General features: G+C 35.0%; 1 protein-coding gene, 1 long non-coding RNA gene and 1 pseudogene across 2 annotated transcripts; 1 reads left to right on the forward strand and 2 right to left on the reverse strand.

The window, feature by feature from the left end:
• Positions 1 to 351: 351 nt before the first annotated feature.
• On the forward strand, positions 352 to 3,066 carry LOC126587260 (uncharacterized). Its single transcript, XR_007611014.1, has 2 exons — positions 352 to 508; positions 2,782 to 3,066. It is a non-coding gene; the product is annotated as an uncharacterized LOC126587260 (long non-coding RNA).
• A 1,529-nt stretch (positions 3,067 to 4,595) lies between these two features.
• Positions 4,596 to 7,922, reverse strand: LOC126587254 (GDSL esterase/lipase At1g28600-like). The gene is made up of 5 exons (XM_050252292.1): positions 7,637 to 7,922; positions 7,312 to 7,542; positions 5,710 to 5,858; positions 5,212 to 5,488; positions 4,596 to 5,010 (listed from the first exon to the last, which is right to left on the reverse strand). Exons 1-5 carry the CDS (start codon positions 7,893 to 7,895, stop codon positions 4,778 to 4,780), a joined length of 1,149 nt encoding a protein of 382 aa, XP_050108249.1. The 5' UTR covers positions 7,896 to 7,922; the 3' UTR covers positions 4,596 to 4,777.
• A 3,202-nt stretch (positions 7,923 to 11,124) lies between these two features.
• LOC126584546 (GDSL esterase/lipase At1g31550-like) lies at positions 11,125 to 12,813 on the reverse strand (annotated as a pseudogene).
• Between the last annotated feature and the right edge of the window lie 4,621 nt (positions 12,814 to 17,434).

Below are 17,434 nucleotides of genomic sequence, written 5' to 3' on the forward strand. Positions count from 1 at the left end.
TTAACCGTTTATCGTATATCGTGCGATCAGTTTTTGTCAGATACTATTTCTGTTTAATTTTTAAATAAAAAAAGTCAAATAATTTCTGACCGCACGATACACGATAAATGGCTAAAATGTGAGAATCTCTAAGGTATCATTTGGTACGTGGAATGCGATGGAACGTCATCGTCCCACGTTTGGTGCACTAAAGACAGTGGGATGCGCTGTCCCACAGAACGAATTTTGGTTAAATTTCCGTTCCACCTTCCCCTGGAACGACTCATTCCACCCTGTGGAGCACAAAATTATAAAATTTTAAAACAAAAATGCCCCTTATCTTTTTCAATATTTACACCATCTAAATCATAAAACAACCCTAAAATTATATCATCTTCTTTCCATCTTCTCTACTGCTGCCTTTTTTTCCCCTTGGTCTCTCGCAACCTTCCTCCTCATCCTCTCCCGTAGCCTCTCTTCTCTCTTCCCCACGGAGTGGAACTCAAAGCTCTGCATCTCCAGGTTCCAGGTTTAATTTTGCTCTTTGTAGATCTTTGATTTTGCTTTTTTGTTTGGGTTTTACTTTTTCGTTTTCTTGATTTTTCTATGGAAAATAGGATGATTCTGAGAAAATAAGTTAGTTTTCTTGGTTTCACTGGTTTAACTTGTGCTTGGGAATTGTATTTGATAAGTGGTCTGCTTGTGGTTTGATTTTCAGTTTTCCTTTTTTTTGGAAGGGGGAGGGGGGGGGGGGGGGTCAGATTCCTGTATAGTGTCAGTTGGATGGTTATATAGTAACTAATTCTCAGCATTGCTGAATTGGGTGTAGAGTGCAAGGACCTTCGGGAACTTCTTTTAGTATGTTAAATCTAGGTTCTGTATTTTTGTAAGATTTTGCAGAATTGTATTTTAGTAGGATTTCTTGACATTTTCGTATCCATATTCCATGTTAATTGTGACACCCTGGGCATTTGTGTGCTTCTTTGCATATTTGGAAATTCATGATACAAATCTTGTGGTAATAAATCTCTATCGACCTTTTCCATGGAGCGTTGTTTTTTAACATAATTATGGAGCAATTAAGGAGGGCTTTAAAGAATTTTTGTTTGTAGTTTTAATTTCTGCTGGTGCTCTTAAGAGGTATATTTAACATTTGGAATAGATGTTTGAGATAATACATTACGCTTCGAAGTTGGAACACAAAAGAAATACTGCTTTCTGAAGAACATTTTTGTAGTAGTATAGTATAATTAGTTAATTATTTTTTATCCTCTCATTACGAATATTAAATGTATTTTTTTTTCAAAAAGTACTTCATGTATCTTTTCCTTGTTGGAATTAAGTCTTTAACAAGTATGATTTCTCCTGGTTTAAATACAGTTTCAGTTTTTATGTTATGCATATATGTTAAACGTTCTTAGTCTGACTCTTACGAATGACTTTCAAATTGAATTTTACAGAGATTATATATGAAAAGAAGTGCGGATAAATATGTATACATTAATCCTGATGTGGAAAGTTAAATTAGATTGTTTCTCTTACATTGAGATGATATGTAAAATGATCTAAATTGTATTGTTTTAGGATAATGCATTTTATAGCAGATGCATTAATTTGTCCTTTTCATATTAGTGACATTTCTACTCAAACTGTAATTGAAAGATTAAAAGCCATGGACTTTAGTTTATGTAAATTATATAAAAAATCTGGATCTGAAAAATTCTTTTGAAATTGTAGTCACTGTCCTCCTGCTTGATACCAGGAAGTTTGTCATGAAATCTTAGTTTTGTCCCCTAAATGGAAAAGCATTTTATCTAGTACTACGATGTTCATCCTTGAAGCTTCAGAGGCAAGACTAATTTTCTAATCTTCTTTTTCTAAGATTTTGATAGACAATTCTTTCTTCAGAGCATTTCACGGGTAACTGTACATATTTTCTATGCTCAATGAACTGGTAGATGATGAAGTTTCTAGTGAATCATATTGTTCTAATGATGAATTTAGTGTTCGACTCTATTTCACATATGTAACCTCCATTGTCCCTCTTTGTGTCACTCTTTTATTAATTTTGTGAGACCTCCGAAATGCCTCCGACTTCACCTACCCCATCTCCTTATGTTGCTACATCTAGTGCATCTCAACCTATTAGGAAGAGGAAGAGGAATAGGAATGATGCTAATGCAAATATTGTAGCTGTTATCAGTGAAAGTTGGGATAAAGCAGTTACTGAAATGAAGAAGTTAGGTGAAAATTTTACTTTCTAAGAAGCGAAAGCCAGGTTACCTTCTGAGCTTCAGGCCATTGGTCTCTCATACGATCAGATGCTAAGAATTTCAATGAAGTTAGTGAAAGATACCAATCTGATACGTATTTGGTGTACTTGGATGACTCACACAAGTCAAATTTAGCATTTGGGGGGTTTAGTATGATGAACTATATCAACGTTTAGTGCTTTCATTATTGCTTTAGCAAGACATTATCTTTTTTTTTTTTTTTTTAAATCAGGACGAATGTTTAATTTTGGATATTTCATGTTTAAGTTCTAGATATATATTTCATTTTCTTTGGTTAAGTTCTAAATGTTTAAACCTAAAACATTTACGACAAGCATGATCATTAAACTTGTATATTTTTCAACATTACATGACAACCATGACCATAGACATCCAATCCTCTCACAGCTCAACTTATACTATACAAATTGTTTGAATGTTATATAATATATATACAATCTTACTCATACTTATTGTTTTGATTAAGAATGAGGACCAATGCATGCTTATGCTTTTCCTACGTTATCAGGGAAATATCAGGGCAGCTACAAAGAAGCGCTAGAAATGGCTGCAGAGAAGAAAAGATGCACCCTTGCTATTTCATATTTTCAATTTTCTCGACTTACACACGGTACGAATATATGAACACAGGAAAGTCCATATCTGCCAGTAGTGTTAGTGTAAAAAATATATCATAGATAAGCATATATGTGTTCAAATATGAACAAGTTCCAAAAAAAAATTTGTCTCATCCCGTCCTATGCAGAAACATTGTATAAACAACAGACGGAACATGAGTAAGTTAATCATTTAATCTTTTGGTTTTGTGCCGTCATGCGCTTACCAAACGCAGAACGGAACAATTGTCCCTTTCCGTCCTGCGCGTACCAAACATAACACAGAACCTCCGTCCCGTCTATGTACCAAACGGTACCTAGGATCCCCACAATTTGGATCCGGATGGGATCCAAATCCCTCTAATAATTCACCCGATCAAATTAATGAAAGAGCAATGCTAAGTAGACTAAATTTATAAATTAAATTATGTGATACTAAGAAGAAATAAGGACGTTAATAACACTTAACTAATATTAACTCAATCATCAACTCCCATGTCTTTACAACATTAATCTACAAATTTAGTCTCCCTAACATTAGCATTACCCTTAATGAATGGTTTTTTTTACATGATACAAGTGACATGTGTGGAGGGGGATTTGATCATAACATTACCACCGTTGCAAAGCTAAACGCGCTTAATTACTTGAAGTATAAGCCCCTTAACCCAAAATAACTGAAAATTTGTTATTAGCCCTTGAAACTATATTTTTCCTCTACTAAAACCCATCTCTTTTTGTTTTTGTTTTTTTTTGAATAAAGCCCATTGACTAGCCTCCAACTAAACAAATTCTTTAATTAAGTTTGACTTTTTAAATTGTGTATTTTTTGAATGCCTAAACTACCCCTATTAATACTTGGATGGGGTTTTTGGATAAGTTACTTGTTTTATCCATTTAATTAATTTTATATATTTTACAAAATAATTCATGCCATTCATTGTATATTCAATGTATTGACTTTCAAATTGTTATAACGTGCCAATTGAAAAATAATAATACTAATTTCATAATTTTGTGCATTAAATATATAAGTTAATTTACCTACCAACACAAGAATAAACCCAAAATAGCTTCGGCTAATACTCCAATCCCTAATACACAAAACAAAAGCGATATGTTCAGTGCAATTTTTACCTACAAAATAGTCTAATTTACCTATTCCATCAAACCAAAATTTAAAGGGTCTAATTTACTTCCAAAATGGTCTAATTTACCTACTTGATTTAATTGCCTACAAGCACAAACCCACAACATTCGAACATTATCTAATATCATTATTATTTTTTTTGGAATAGGTAAATTAATTTAAATGTAGGTAAATTAGTATAATATTTTATAAGTAGGTAAATTAATTTAAATGTAGGTAAATTAGTATAATATTTGTATGTAGGTAATTACATGATTCAAAATGCAGGTAAATTAGTATAATATTTTATAAGTAGGTAAATTAATTTGTATGTAGGTAATTACATGATTCAAACAATATTAGTTTTTCCATACAAGATATGTCTTTTCTTTTTTAATTTGGTAAATTAATTTATATATGTTGCTAATATTTATGATACAAAAAAGGTAAAATATCCATATGGATTTAATTGCTCATCATAATTAGGATGAGTAATAACATTTATTGACCAAATTAGGATTTTGTGGCATAAGTTGTAAATGTATTGTAATAGTTGGTCATATATTTGTCTACATGGTAGACTATTTGAAATTTGGGTTTTATTTGAATGTTTAAATTTAAGTGGGTTTTTATTTTAAAAATAAGAGTTTCAAGGGCCTATATCTAAATAACCCTTAAAATAATTATTGATGGGATGTAAGTCTACCAAGTGACATCACCAAATGGAACAAGATAATTTCTTGTGTGATATGAATGGCAAAATAAATCTGTAGGCCAAATCACTGTTGTGAAACAGAGGAGGTACTAATGTGGGGAATGGTGTAAATTCCATCTAATAAGGCCTTGGCAATCCACTGGTTTGCTGCTTCAGTAGTGTGCCGACCGTCCCAGTTGATAGACTTTGCAGGGTTTGCACAAGCACGTGATCCTGGAAGACCACATAGTGCTGATAAGTTGAAATTGTACGTCCCTCCTCCTCCACAGCATGCTCTGGAAGTATTCTCGGTAAATCCTGCAATGAGATGAATCCGATGATTTGATCACCGAGAGGATCAACATTTGAAACACTTCAAATAATCATGTATCTTAACAATAATTGTAAAATACTTTAAAACATTTAAGACCGTTTGATAATCATGCATTACGTTTTCAGTTTTCAATTTTTTTAATATTAAAAAAACTGTAGCAAACGAGTGCTAGAGAGTTGCAGTACCAAAATGTTCTGGAGACTGATACAATTGTAGCTCAGCATTGTAAAGATCTCCATAAATGATGTTGACATGAGGATGAAGGCTTCGAATCTGACTTAGCTTTGTCTTAAGTAGCTCATTGTGATACTCAGAAAACTTGTTTAACCAGGTAAGACAGCCAGTTAAAGGGTCATATTCACTCTCATCTGAACCCTCATATAAGGTAAGATAACAAGGAATGCAACCAATTGGAGCGTTGCCTGGTACCAAAAGTGTCGATGCCCCATGCTGAATCAACTCCTGCAGAAATAAAAATGTAAAACAACCAAAAGCCTACGTTTCTTAAAAAAAAAATTCCTAGAGCTCCAGTGAAACAAAAATATTTCGGGCATTTAAACCTTTAAATTTTGATTTTTGTGTTTAAAAAAAATATGTGCTATTGAAAATCCCACATTTCATAGCCAATATTGTAAGAAGGATGCATAACTAAAAGCAGATATATATGATATTCCAACTCGTACATTGATGGCTGAAGCCATTGCTTCTATCACGAACGGAACATATGTTTTAACAATTTCCAAACTCTCTCCTGCGAAAAACGGACAGTTGTAATCGTTGCCTGCAATCGGTCCCATAACAATAAGAGAACTTGAAAGGAGATTCCTGCAGTCTGTAAATTAAAGGTAAAAAACATAAGTACATCATATCCAAGATGAAACCTTCAGATTCAGGTCACCAAGTTCAATTATTGAAGTTCTTTACCGAAAAGAACAGGAAAAAAAAAAGTTGACATTGCAGTTGTTTATCATAAAAGAAAACAAAAGAAAAGTTCGTTTATAGAAGTTGTTACTTCTGTGGCATTGGAAATTGTGGACATGGATCCTCTCCGGATCCAATTGTCCTAATCTTAGGATCCATCAATCCGGACCGTTGAAATTTGATCTAACAGTTAAAGTTATTATAACTTTTAAAATGGGCTCCTATTTGTAGTCGTTGGATCAAATTTCAACGGTCGGGATTGATGAATCCCTAAAATTAGGACAATTGGATCGGGAGAGGATTCATGTCCGGAAATTGTAGTCAATCACAAAAGCAATGGGGACCAGAAACGCTTTCAAAAGTAAAAACAAAAGAAATGAAATGGAATTTAGATGGAGGGGAATGAATGATAGCCAGCTTCTTATTTGCACAATTGCACTTTAATGGTTGAGTCCCCGCTAACTGTTTAATGAAACGGAAAATGATAAATACACATCTTTTTTAATTTTTTTTATACATTCATACTTAATCATGTTCATATTTTGTTTAATTTATTTAATTCGATGGATAAAAAAAATAAGAAATGTGCGAGAAACTAAAACTTAGAGAGATGGTCAATATTATCAGACGTTACTATCAATATTCCATCAATATCAATGTACCACATATATATGTTGCTTTCAAAACTAATACCGGTGAATTATGTAATAAAAACTAGCCTAAGTCCACACACATTGTGTGCAAGAGCAATTTGTTTACTTTTTTTTTATGATATTTTTATTGAATTGGGAATAGAGGAAAAAAATCATGTTTTTACCATCCTTTAGTTAAGACAGAGAGTTTTGTTATAGATAATATAGATAAAAAGTTATAATCAAAGTTCTATAACAAAAAAAAAAAGATCCTTTAGGGTGCGTTTGGTACGCAGACGGAACGGAACGGAACGGGACGGGACGGGACGGAACGAAGGTGTAATTTTTGAAAAAGACATGGGGTATATTTGTCTTAAAATGGTAAAACATTGCGTTCCACAAACGTGGAACAAACCCGTTCCAGGGGGGGAGGTGGAACGCAAAAACACTCAAAATTTGTCCCGTGGAACAGCCCGTTCCACCCATTTTTGGCGCACCAAACGCGGGACGGAACGCCTCGTCCCGTTCCGTCCCGTCCCGTCCCACGTACCAAACGCACCCTTAGTGTACATATAAGGGAAATGAGGCACCTAAATCTACATGATTAAAAAAGTATATATTTAGACTCATTTATAGAAACATATTTAGACACAGAATATAAGTGTACCTTACTATTTTGTGTGGACGAGTATATAAACAACATAACCCAAAAGAAAAGTCTTGGCAATTGACCTGAGGATGTATTGCATAAAGGTGATAGCATTCCCTTGAACCAGTCCACTTGAATTCTTAGAGAGAAGTTTGTAAATATATCATAACGTCCCATTGGGTCAAGAAAGTCAGTGTCAAGTGCAGTGGCTCCAACAACTGCAAAATTCACACCCTCGTCAAGGTTGCGCACCGTTTCATTGACGTTCAGGATTTCAAGATAAGGTCGTACTAGTGGAAGCCCCATAGATTCAGCTGCAAAAGGTAAAGCCAAAGAGAATCTGAGAAAGAAAAAAAGCAGATCTGTTTTTCTTATGGTAAGATAGATAAGTGGATGCACTGCACATACCAATGAGGTCTATCATTAAACGACCGTCGCAGCAGCGCCCGGTGGGGTGATGAAAGTAGGTCTCCCCATTTGGAGGGAAGAGGAAGTGGTACGGACCCTTATGGTGGTCAAGGGCATAGATGTATTCGTTGCCAGTATCAGCAAGTGAATCCCCAAACCCAATGATAGATGTGTAGCCACAATTCGCGTACGGGATGATCACTACTGTTAGGAGAAGGAGGACGTGCATGGTCAAACTTGCCCGATAATACCAAGCCATGTCTCTCTCTCTCACTCTCACTTACTCACACGCAGCTTGACTTATATATAGATATAGATATATAGAAGATCTTTAAGGGAATGAATTTTTTTTTAATTAATTGGGATTAGTTGTGGGACCCATACCACATTGAACTTCAGGTACAGTTTGGTACGTGAGACGGGACGGGATGGAACGGGACGAGCTGTTCCGTCCCACTTTTGGTGCGCCTAAAAACTGTGGAACGGGTTGTCCCATAGGACGAAATTTGGCTGATTTTTTGTTCCACATCTTTCCCCTGGAACAACCCGTTCCACATCCGTGGAACACAAATTTATAACATTTTATGACAAAATTTCTCCTTATCTTTTTCAATATTTACTTCATCTGTTCCGTCCTGTTTCGTCCCGTCCCGTCCCATCCTGTTCCGTTCCGTCCCGTCTGCGTACCAAACGGTACCTCAATGATTCAAATCATCTATTTTTCAAATTACATCTCATAGATTATCCTTATAAAATATTAACCAAATCAGAAATAGTTGAAACATTTAATTGACTTAAAAAAATTTTGACAAAAACTTTATTGTATAAGAAACAATGAAATTTCATCATGATAATTAAGTAGACAAATGATTTTGGATTGAATTTAATTTTTGTAAGAATAATTTATGAATCGAGACTTACAAAATAATGGTTCGAATCGTGAAATTTCGATGTAAAGCATATCCCACAACTAATCTTTATTTAAAAAAAATGATTAAGGCATGCAATCAGTGCTGCTACCACGTGTAACACGAATATACTGTCACCATGTTGAACTTCAGAAACGAACAAGTCTCTAAAAACTGCAGCTTGCAACTGTAGGTCTACGTGAGGAGGCAGCTGCAGCATGCCTTCCAACCACAAGTCTACGAGAGTAATGCTATATGTTGATACCCCTTTATTTGCTTATTGAGCCTTCAAACTACATGTCTGTGTGAGGAAGTCTATATAGTGATATCCCTTTATTTGCTTATTGACCACACATTTCAACAGTTCGGGAACTACCACCTCGAAAAGTGGTTTAGGGCTTAGCGTCGCTAGCTACCAATGAAGTCTATGACTACGGAGCAGCGTCCGGTCGGGTGGTGAAAGTAGGTCTCTCGATAAGGAGGGAAGAAAATGTTGAAAGATTTGTTAGGAGAGCTGTTGTAGAAGTTGCCTGTATCGGAAACTGAATCGCCGAATCTGATGATTGAGCTGTAGCAACCTAGAGCATGATGAGGGATGAATGTGACCACTGACATCACGAGGAGGAGGATGAGCAGGAGCAGGAGCTATTCATTGACGAATTACTTTTTTGAGTAAATTGTAGCTATATTCCTTTAACTTTAACTCAATTGGAACAATGGTCCCTCAACTAAAAATTTATTACCATTGGTCTCTCAACTCATCAAAACGTGCAGCTATGGTCCCTCAACTTTAATTCAACTAGAGAAATAGTCCGGTAACTTTAACTCAATTGTAGCAATGATCATTCAAACATAACTCGTTTTGACAAATTTTTTGACGTAGTTGACAAAAATGACCATAATTACACACTTTGATGAATTGAGAGACCTTAATTGTATAAATGATCATTCCAACATAACTTATTTTGACAAAATTTTGACGAAATTGATGAAAATGACTATAGCTACACATTTTGATAAGTTAAGGGATCAATGTTAATGGATTTTTAGTTAAGAGGTCATTACTCCAATTTGATTAAAATTAAAGAACAATTTCTACAATTTACTCTACTTTTTTCCCTCCCTCCCTCAAGTTGCTTCTTAAGCTAAATTGTAATAGTCAAACTGTCAAATTTGTAATAGTTTATGAAATATTCATTGACGAATTACTTTTTGGATTGTTAGGTACACTCATGTACTTTTTGGATTGTTAAGTACACTCATGAGTTGAACCTACCTACAAGCATGGTGTCTCCACAATTTGGGGAAGAAATAATAAAAAGAAGTGTGATATTCACGTCACTTTTTACTTCTTACATACTTCTTATTAATTTTTGTTATTTGATTTTTTTTTAATTTATTTGGTCTGACGGTCAAAAATTAAAACAATATGTAAAAAGTAAAAAGGAATATATGAATAACACATGGCATAATAAAACTCCGAAATTTTTTGCCAGTTGTGTTGACATTGATAGCTAGAATGAGTATAACCACAGGTTTAGAGTTGACACTGACATATTACAATTGTGAAACACAAGGAACTAATTGTTGAAATATAAACACAACATGATAGATTTTTCAATGTGACCGATACACATGATAATACGTCGCGTGTTACTATATAAATAGTGAGATATGTGTGTTAAAAAGTTAATAACTTAAAAAATAAAAAATTTCGTAATTTCTATAAAAACATACTGTGTACCATCCGTATTTCCATCGCAAAGAAAAAAAATTTCACATACGAGTTACTAATTGTTAAAATATAAATGTTAAAGTTATTATTTTAATTATTTTAATATAAATAATATCGTTTATTAAAAAAATTATTATTTTAATATTATAAATACCAAGACAAATGCTTGGTGTGTAAGAGGCCACATTTGCCAGCTTTAGTTGGAAGATGGAGTTAAATCTCCTCGAAGTAAAAGAGGAGTGTGAAAGAAGAGTGGTTGAAAATATCTTCAACCAAGGGCTTTCTTATTATATAAACTAGCATAGAGCAAATATTTTGTGTGTACGAAGTACGTAAACAATCGTCTATCTTCTTCCACGTTCTCCTCAAGCGCAATCACTTCGGTTCATTCAAACTATTAAAAAAACATTATGATTTTACTTATCTGTATAAAAAAATGATGGTGAGATAATTTTTCTTAATAAGTGTATATTTGTATCTTATGTAAATATTTTGATACAAAATTACTATTTTACCCTCCTTATGTAAATGTTGTGTATAAAAAATGAGGGCAAAATATAAAAAATTGGAATATGATTGTCATTTTGTCAAAATACAAAATTAAAGCCCTCTTCTTTTAGTAGAATAGAAGATGAGAGAGAGACCGCAGAAATATAAAAGAGTGCAACAAGAGCTTGTCTGTGGAGTTGAAAATAAGCCCGACTCTGAACATAGAACCGGCGAAGAGTGCAGCAAGAGCTTGTCTGTGGAGTTGAAAATAAGCCTGACTCTAAACATAGAACCGGCTTCTGAGATACAAAAAACACCAACAATCATAAAATGAATGGAAAGTTTGTATTTTTTTTCTTCTTCCCTTCCTTGTCAAAGTTTCAACACTACTGCGAGGAATGACGTATTTTCCTTTTAATAACACATTGGCTAGCCGTGCTTCAGTGAAGTGGATGCCATCTCAATTGATAAACTCTGCAGGGTTTTCAATCAAAACGCTTGCCTGTGGAGTACCGCATTGTCCCGATCGATGAGTTGTAATTGTATGCCCCTCCTCCTCCACAGCACGCTTTCGGAGTTCCCCCGATAAATCCTGCAATCAAAACGAACCCAAATTTTCTTATCGTAAACAGGGTCGGCCCGCTTCAGCATATGGAAGCTATATATAGGCATTGTTAACCCTTCAAATATATGCCTAATCTTCTGGGTAGAAATAGAATTACACCAAAAATCCACAAGCTATTCAGAAGGCAGCTATCTGTGAGTAGGGACTAAATTATATGCACATGAAGTTTCAGTTTGTGAGTTTTTAATTACCAATTCGATTAGAATCTTGAATCTTCATCTTTTAAAGAAAAATATGCAAAATACTTGGATGGAAATATTGAGGACTTGAAGTACCAAATTGTTTTGGAGAATGATGTAAGTGCATCGTAGCATTGTAATAATCTGCGTAAATGATGTTGGCATGAGGATGAAGGCTTCAGATCCAACTTAGTTCTGTCTGAAGCTGCTCATTGTGATACTCCACAAACTTGTTTAGCTAAACGTGTTATAGACAAATAAATCAAATGCTGACGATGTAGCAATTGTAATTGTTTAAATAATTGACCATTATATAAGCTAGTGGGGTGTCGTAAACGGCAATGGATCAAGCTTATTTTACTTTGTTTGTATGAATATTTTAATGTTGAAAGGGATTTCAAGTTTGAATCTCGCATCCATTTTTCGTTCATTAAAACAATAATGATCATATGATAAAAATGATGTAAATAATCGTATAAGCATGGTGAAGTGCGCACATGCACTGAACGAGTAAAGCCTACAGGTGTGCGGTAATATGGCCATGGATATGCTCTTGTTTTTATGTTAGGAGATCAAGTTCAAAACCATTGTCTCCCGTTCCATTAATAAAAAATAAATAATAATAACCGATAAAGGCGAAGCTACGACTAATCGTGTATAGGCTTGAGAAGACTATATCCATGGATCAAATCCTTCTTTAATTTTTAGAAGACATCTCAAATTCAAATATCTTGTTTATTTATCAAACCGGTAATAATTATACGATAAAGGGAAGTAACTAATCATATATAAGCTAAATGGTCTTGGTAAATTGCCATGGACCAAGCCCTTGGCAATGTAGCGATAAGCAGCATCTGTTAAGTGAATTCCATCCCAGTTTACATAGGAAGAAGGATCTTTACAGGCTGTTGATCCGATTTCCGCACTTTGCTGAATTATGGAAATTGTATGGGTCCTCCTCCGCAGCATGCCATTAGAGCAGTTCCACCGTGGTGTATTACCCGGTGGACTGGGGATGGAACAAGGCCAAATAGGCTGGGGGATAAGGTCCAGCGTATGCCAGCCTAAGGGACAGGCCAGGCCCGAGTGATAGGCCCAACAGGGATTGCTAGCCCGAGAGCCCGAAGGCGACCTCTCTTCAAGCGCGCGTGGGCGCTCGTCGTCCAACACAAAATCAGGGCTGGGGCCCGCAGTGCCTTTTCTGCGATGTTACTGTTGGGGAGGCCACGTGGCTTCCCCATGTCCGTTGGATTTCAACGACTATATTTTATGCACCGTTGGATTTCCAACAGTAAAAAAAATTTAAAAACCTCATTTAATTTCAGCCGTTGGATCTGAGATCAACTGTCCACGTTTTTAGGCTTTGTAAATTAATAAAAAAAAGAAAAAATTGTTTAAAATTATGAAATGTTACTGTTGTGCCACGTGGCACAATCTGGAGTGTTGGAATTCAAATTTTTTTAAATCCAACGGCAAAGATTAATTAGGTGAAAAAAAATATGAAAAAAAAATGATTTTACTTTTCTATAAATACCTTCTCATTATCTTCTACCTTACACCACAGTTTCATATTTTCTCAACTACTTTCAACCACATTCCTATCTTTCTCTCAAAATTTCAATCCAATTTTTTTCCAACAATTTGACTATTGATGTAGGTACAAATTGGATGCTTTTTGAAGATGTTGCATTGTGTACTAGCTGGTTGAAGTTACTCATGATTCGATTACGGGTAATGAGATGCAGTTGCGAGAAACGTGAAGTCTTATTTATACCAGTTTTCTTGAGAAAATTGGTGGGAAAAGAGCCAAAGAATCGATGTCCAGCCGTTGGAAACTACTTAGCCAATCGTTTAGTACGTGGAGAGACGCATTGGCACAAACTAGTAGTAATCTTCGAAGTGGGGAAAATTTAGCAGATCAAGTAGCAATATATTATTTATTTGTTTGTACTATACCCAAATTTACATTATAATTATTTGTTTGTATTATTTATTTGTTAGCTACTTTCATTATAATTATTTCTTCTCCCGCATTATGTAGACACTTCAAGCATAATCTTGGTATACTGCCAAATCCAAAAACCACAAGCAATCATTCAACCGGTGGGAATGTTGGAATATTGTTAAAGATTGTCCTAAATTCAGAGTTGTGCCTGTTGGTCCCAAAGTTTTCATGAACAACACTCCTCTACACTCTACGCCCGATCATTCCTCGCATGTTGATGAAGATGACGCAGAAGAAGTGCCAGAAACGCCCTCTTGAGCAAGCGTCGGGGTCGACCGGTTATCCAATTAGGCCTCAAGGTAAGAAGGCTACAAAGAGAAAAGGGAGTGCTTCCAAGAATGATTATGCAAAGTATAAGGAAGAACTTGCTCGCCAAGGTGAATTGAGTTTGGCACGGGAAATTGCTAAATTTGAGGCTAATAAGGCTAGAAAGGAGGCAAAAGATGTTGTTGTTGAGAGAGAATTTCAAGCTAATGAGAGAGAAAGAGAGCTACTTAGACAAGAAAGGGAACATGTTAGAGAAGAAAGAATAGCTCAACGAGATCTTGACATTATGAACACACCTTTAGAAGGGAAGTCTCCAAATTCTAAATATTTTTGGAAGTCAGGGAAAGCGGACGTGGTGCGAAGGAGGCGTGCAAGAGAAGCGAGAGCAAGTGGAGATGATCCTAGTACAACAAGAGAAGATCATCCTAGCACCACAAATTGGTTAGGTGATGATGATGAATTCACGACCCCATAATTTTTCAATCACTTTGTTTGTAATAGAAGCCCATAATTTTCTAATCACTTTGGGTTGTAATTTATTATTTATTGAATATAGTACTTTATGTTGTTTCCAATTTATTGAATATAGTACTTTATTTAAAGTAAGAGTAAATTTATTTAATTTGGTAATTTATTTATAGTAAGAGAATCTTTATTTAAATGACATAAACACACCAAATAAAATTACATAAACATACCAAATAATAAAAAACTCACTAAATGAACTAAAAAAAAAACACACCAAATAAAATTACATAAACATACCTACCAAATAATAAAAAACTCACTAAATGAACTTAAGTATCTTGAACTTGTTTCAATTTCCACTGGTGCTCTATCAAGTCAATTTGCCATACATTGTGCATATATGGCATTTGAAATGCAGTATATCGTTGAATGAGCCTTTCATTGTAACATCCATTCCTTTCTAATGGCTCGTGTTGCACGAGTTCTTCGATGGCATCATGAGCACAATATATTTGTGTTCTGGAATTGTTCATCATGTCTGGCTCATATTCATTAACGGCATCATAATCATGCTCATCTTCCATAATCATGTTGTGAAGAATTGTGAAGACCTGTAATTTGGAAAATATATTTATAAGACCATCTATAATTATAATATTTGGGTTCCTTGTATTTATTTAATTATTTATTTGTTTACTATATATTAACCTTGTCTAATTACCTGTTTATATTTATTTTATTTATTGATTTTAGCTTTACTATAATTATTTTGGTCTAAAATAATTGGCTGGTCAAGGTCAGTGCTATTGTTGACAACACCTCCCTATTTAGACACACCCGTAGCAGATTATGGGAGTACGGAGATAGGTTCAACTTATCTCTTGCCGCTACACCTTCCAATAAGAGAATAGCTATAACCGTCTCTTAACCTCCTATAAATAGGAGTGCTTTTCATTCATTTGAAAGAGGAAAACAAACGGACGAAGGGAAAAATAATTCGAGAGAAAGAGACCAGGATAGAGAGAGAGAGAGTTGTTTTTCTGTGGTTTCTGTTGAGAGTGAGAGAGAGATCGATTGAGTGAGGGAGGGAGGACTGTGGAGTCAGTAGCCTGCTTTGTGTGGGTAACAATTTCTATACCTTGTTTATCTTTTCATAACTATTATATATTTTCCTTGTTTATATTTGTCGTGGAGTTTCTATTCGAAGTTAGTTTATACAAATTCTTCGCTTGATCAAATCTAATGTAATTTGGCTTCAAATCTGTATAGATCTTTGAGTTGGCTGTCTTATTATAAAATATGAAAGAACTATGATAAACCCTAGTTTGACAAATCCAATTCAATTTCCTTTTCCAAAACTACTTTATATTTATACAATATTATGTTAATTTGATTGAGAATAGAATGAAGTTTATATATACACATATGCTACGCTATCAATATATGTAGATGTATATGTATAGCTATTTTTATATACATTAGTATATGCTGGAACAAAACCACACTAAGTCTTAAGCTTTTTGCACTATATATCGTCTAGGTTATAAATGATTAATCATGTTGTGAAATGGTTTTATGTATGGTTATTTTATACAAGTTACATAAGGTTTTGAAGGCAGAGGACTATCTAAGTTTATTCTTTCTTTTGGTCTCCATAATATGTTTACTATACACAAAACTATTTTGCATAGTATTATAGGTCAACCAATTTGATATCTGATTTGAGTGGTAGTAAATTAGTAACCCAAGTACTTTGATTAGTTAGAGTCTATGTCTTGCATATATTGTGATTTGCTTAATACTTGTGAATAGGATTTTGTCAAGGTGGTGAACTCTTGTAATAGAGAGTTGGAGCAATGCTTTGGAGTCCAGGTAGGGGAAATACGGCAGACCTTTACAGATATTGATTCTATTAAATTTCGTGAAGTACTATATTTGTGTTGGTTTATTAATGTGGTTGGACCTTGTTTGGATTATTGCTTCAGTTCGTTGTTTACTTGTTAGTACTACTGGAATGTTATTCGTTGAGATATATATTGTGACTTGTGAAGATGTAATAACGTGTTTGTGCATCACTCATGTGTAAGAAGTGGTTGGAACTTTGTAGGTGAGAAAGGAAATTGGAAAGAGGGTAATGGAAATGATCTTTTGTGTAGTTGAGTCAAACTCTTAGCAGGTACCAGGTCTCAGGTGAGCCCACAGTGCACATATTCTTTAAGGGTAATTCGGGACTGGCGACGAAGAGTTTTGGCAAGATGACTAACAAAAGGGGAAATTGGGATGATTGAGTTACAGGGGGTTAATTTGTATATTAAACCATTCGAACCACCACTGCAGAGGTAAAATGCACGGTATGGGACGTGCAGGTCCGCGTGTTTTATTATATTAATTAACGGGGGTAGCCGAAGAGGTTCAATTGCATCCATGCATTATTTTATCAATAATAATTTGATATTCGGCTATATGATTTCATGACACATAATTTAATATTGTCAATTTACTGTGATAAGGTTATGTCCCTACTGAGCGACGGTGGTTGTTGCTCACCCCTAACCTATTATTTTACAGATGAGTTATTTGGCAACACTGGTGATAGACGAGCTGAGGTTGTGTTAGACGAGGGATCTAAGAGTGTTGATTTATTATTTCTATACACCTTGTAAAAATTTTGGAGTTATTTTAATAAGAGGAGTTTAATTTTCCAACCCGTGTCAATTTCCTTTTATTTATTTAGCTTTTAACTCGCGTTTCGGACTCGGGATCGAGTTTTTACTACCGACCCCAGGTCCGGGGCGTGACAAGAATGATGCACGTCATCATGATGGATCGAAGCGACTCTACATCAAATATTCTGGCAGCATCCCTAACAGTCGCCCATCGAGCTTGGAGGATACCAAAACAACGCTCCACATCCTTCCTGCACCCCTCTTAACAACTTGCAAAGTGTTTTTCCTTTTGCATTTCGCGGATGTGGCACTGTTTTCACAAACGATGACCACCTTGGGTAAATGTCGTCTGCTAGGTAGTATGGCGTGTCGTACTTACGTATGTTGACCTAATACGTGACTTTTGGTGTCTTTCCTTGCAGGACATCATTGAACACTAGGGATTGGGTAAGGACA

Source organism: Malus sylvestris, chromosome 10, assembly GCF_916048215.2.
Source record: "Malus sylvestris chromosome 10, drMalSylv7.2, whole genome shotgun sequence".
NCBI lineage: Eukaryota > Viridiplantae > Streptophyta > Magnoliopsida > Rosales > Rosaceae > Malus > Malus sylvestris.

What these genes read in the sequence shown, in the direction of transcription:
- LOC126587254 (XM_050252292.1), bottom strand. Translation starts at nt 7,895, where the DNA reads ATGGCTTGGTATTATCGGGCAAGTTTGACCATGCACGTCCTCCTTCTC. An exon ending in TTTAATGATAGACCTCATTG is followed by an intron (nt 7,543 to 7,636) that starts GTATGTGCAGTG and finishes TACCTTTTGCAG; the next exon opens with CTGAATCTATGGGGCTTCCA. An exon ending in TTTATGCAATACATCCTCAG is followed by an intron (nt 5,859 to 7,311) that starts GTCAATTGCCAA and finishes TTTAATTTACAG; the next exon opens with ACTGCAGGAATCTCCTTTCA.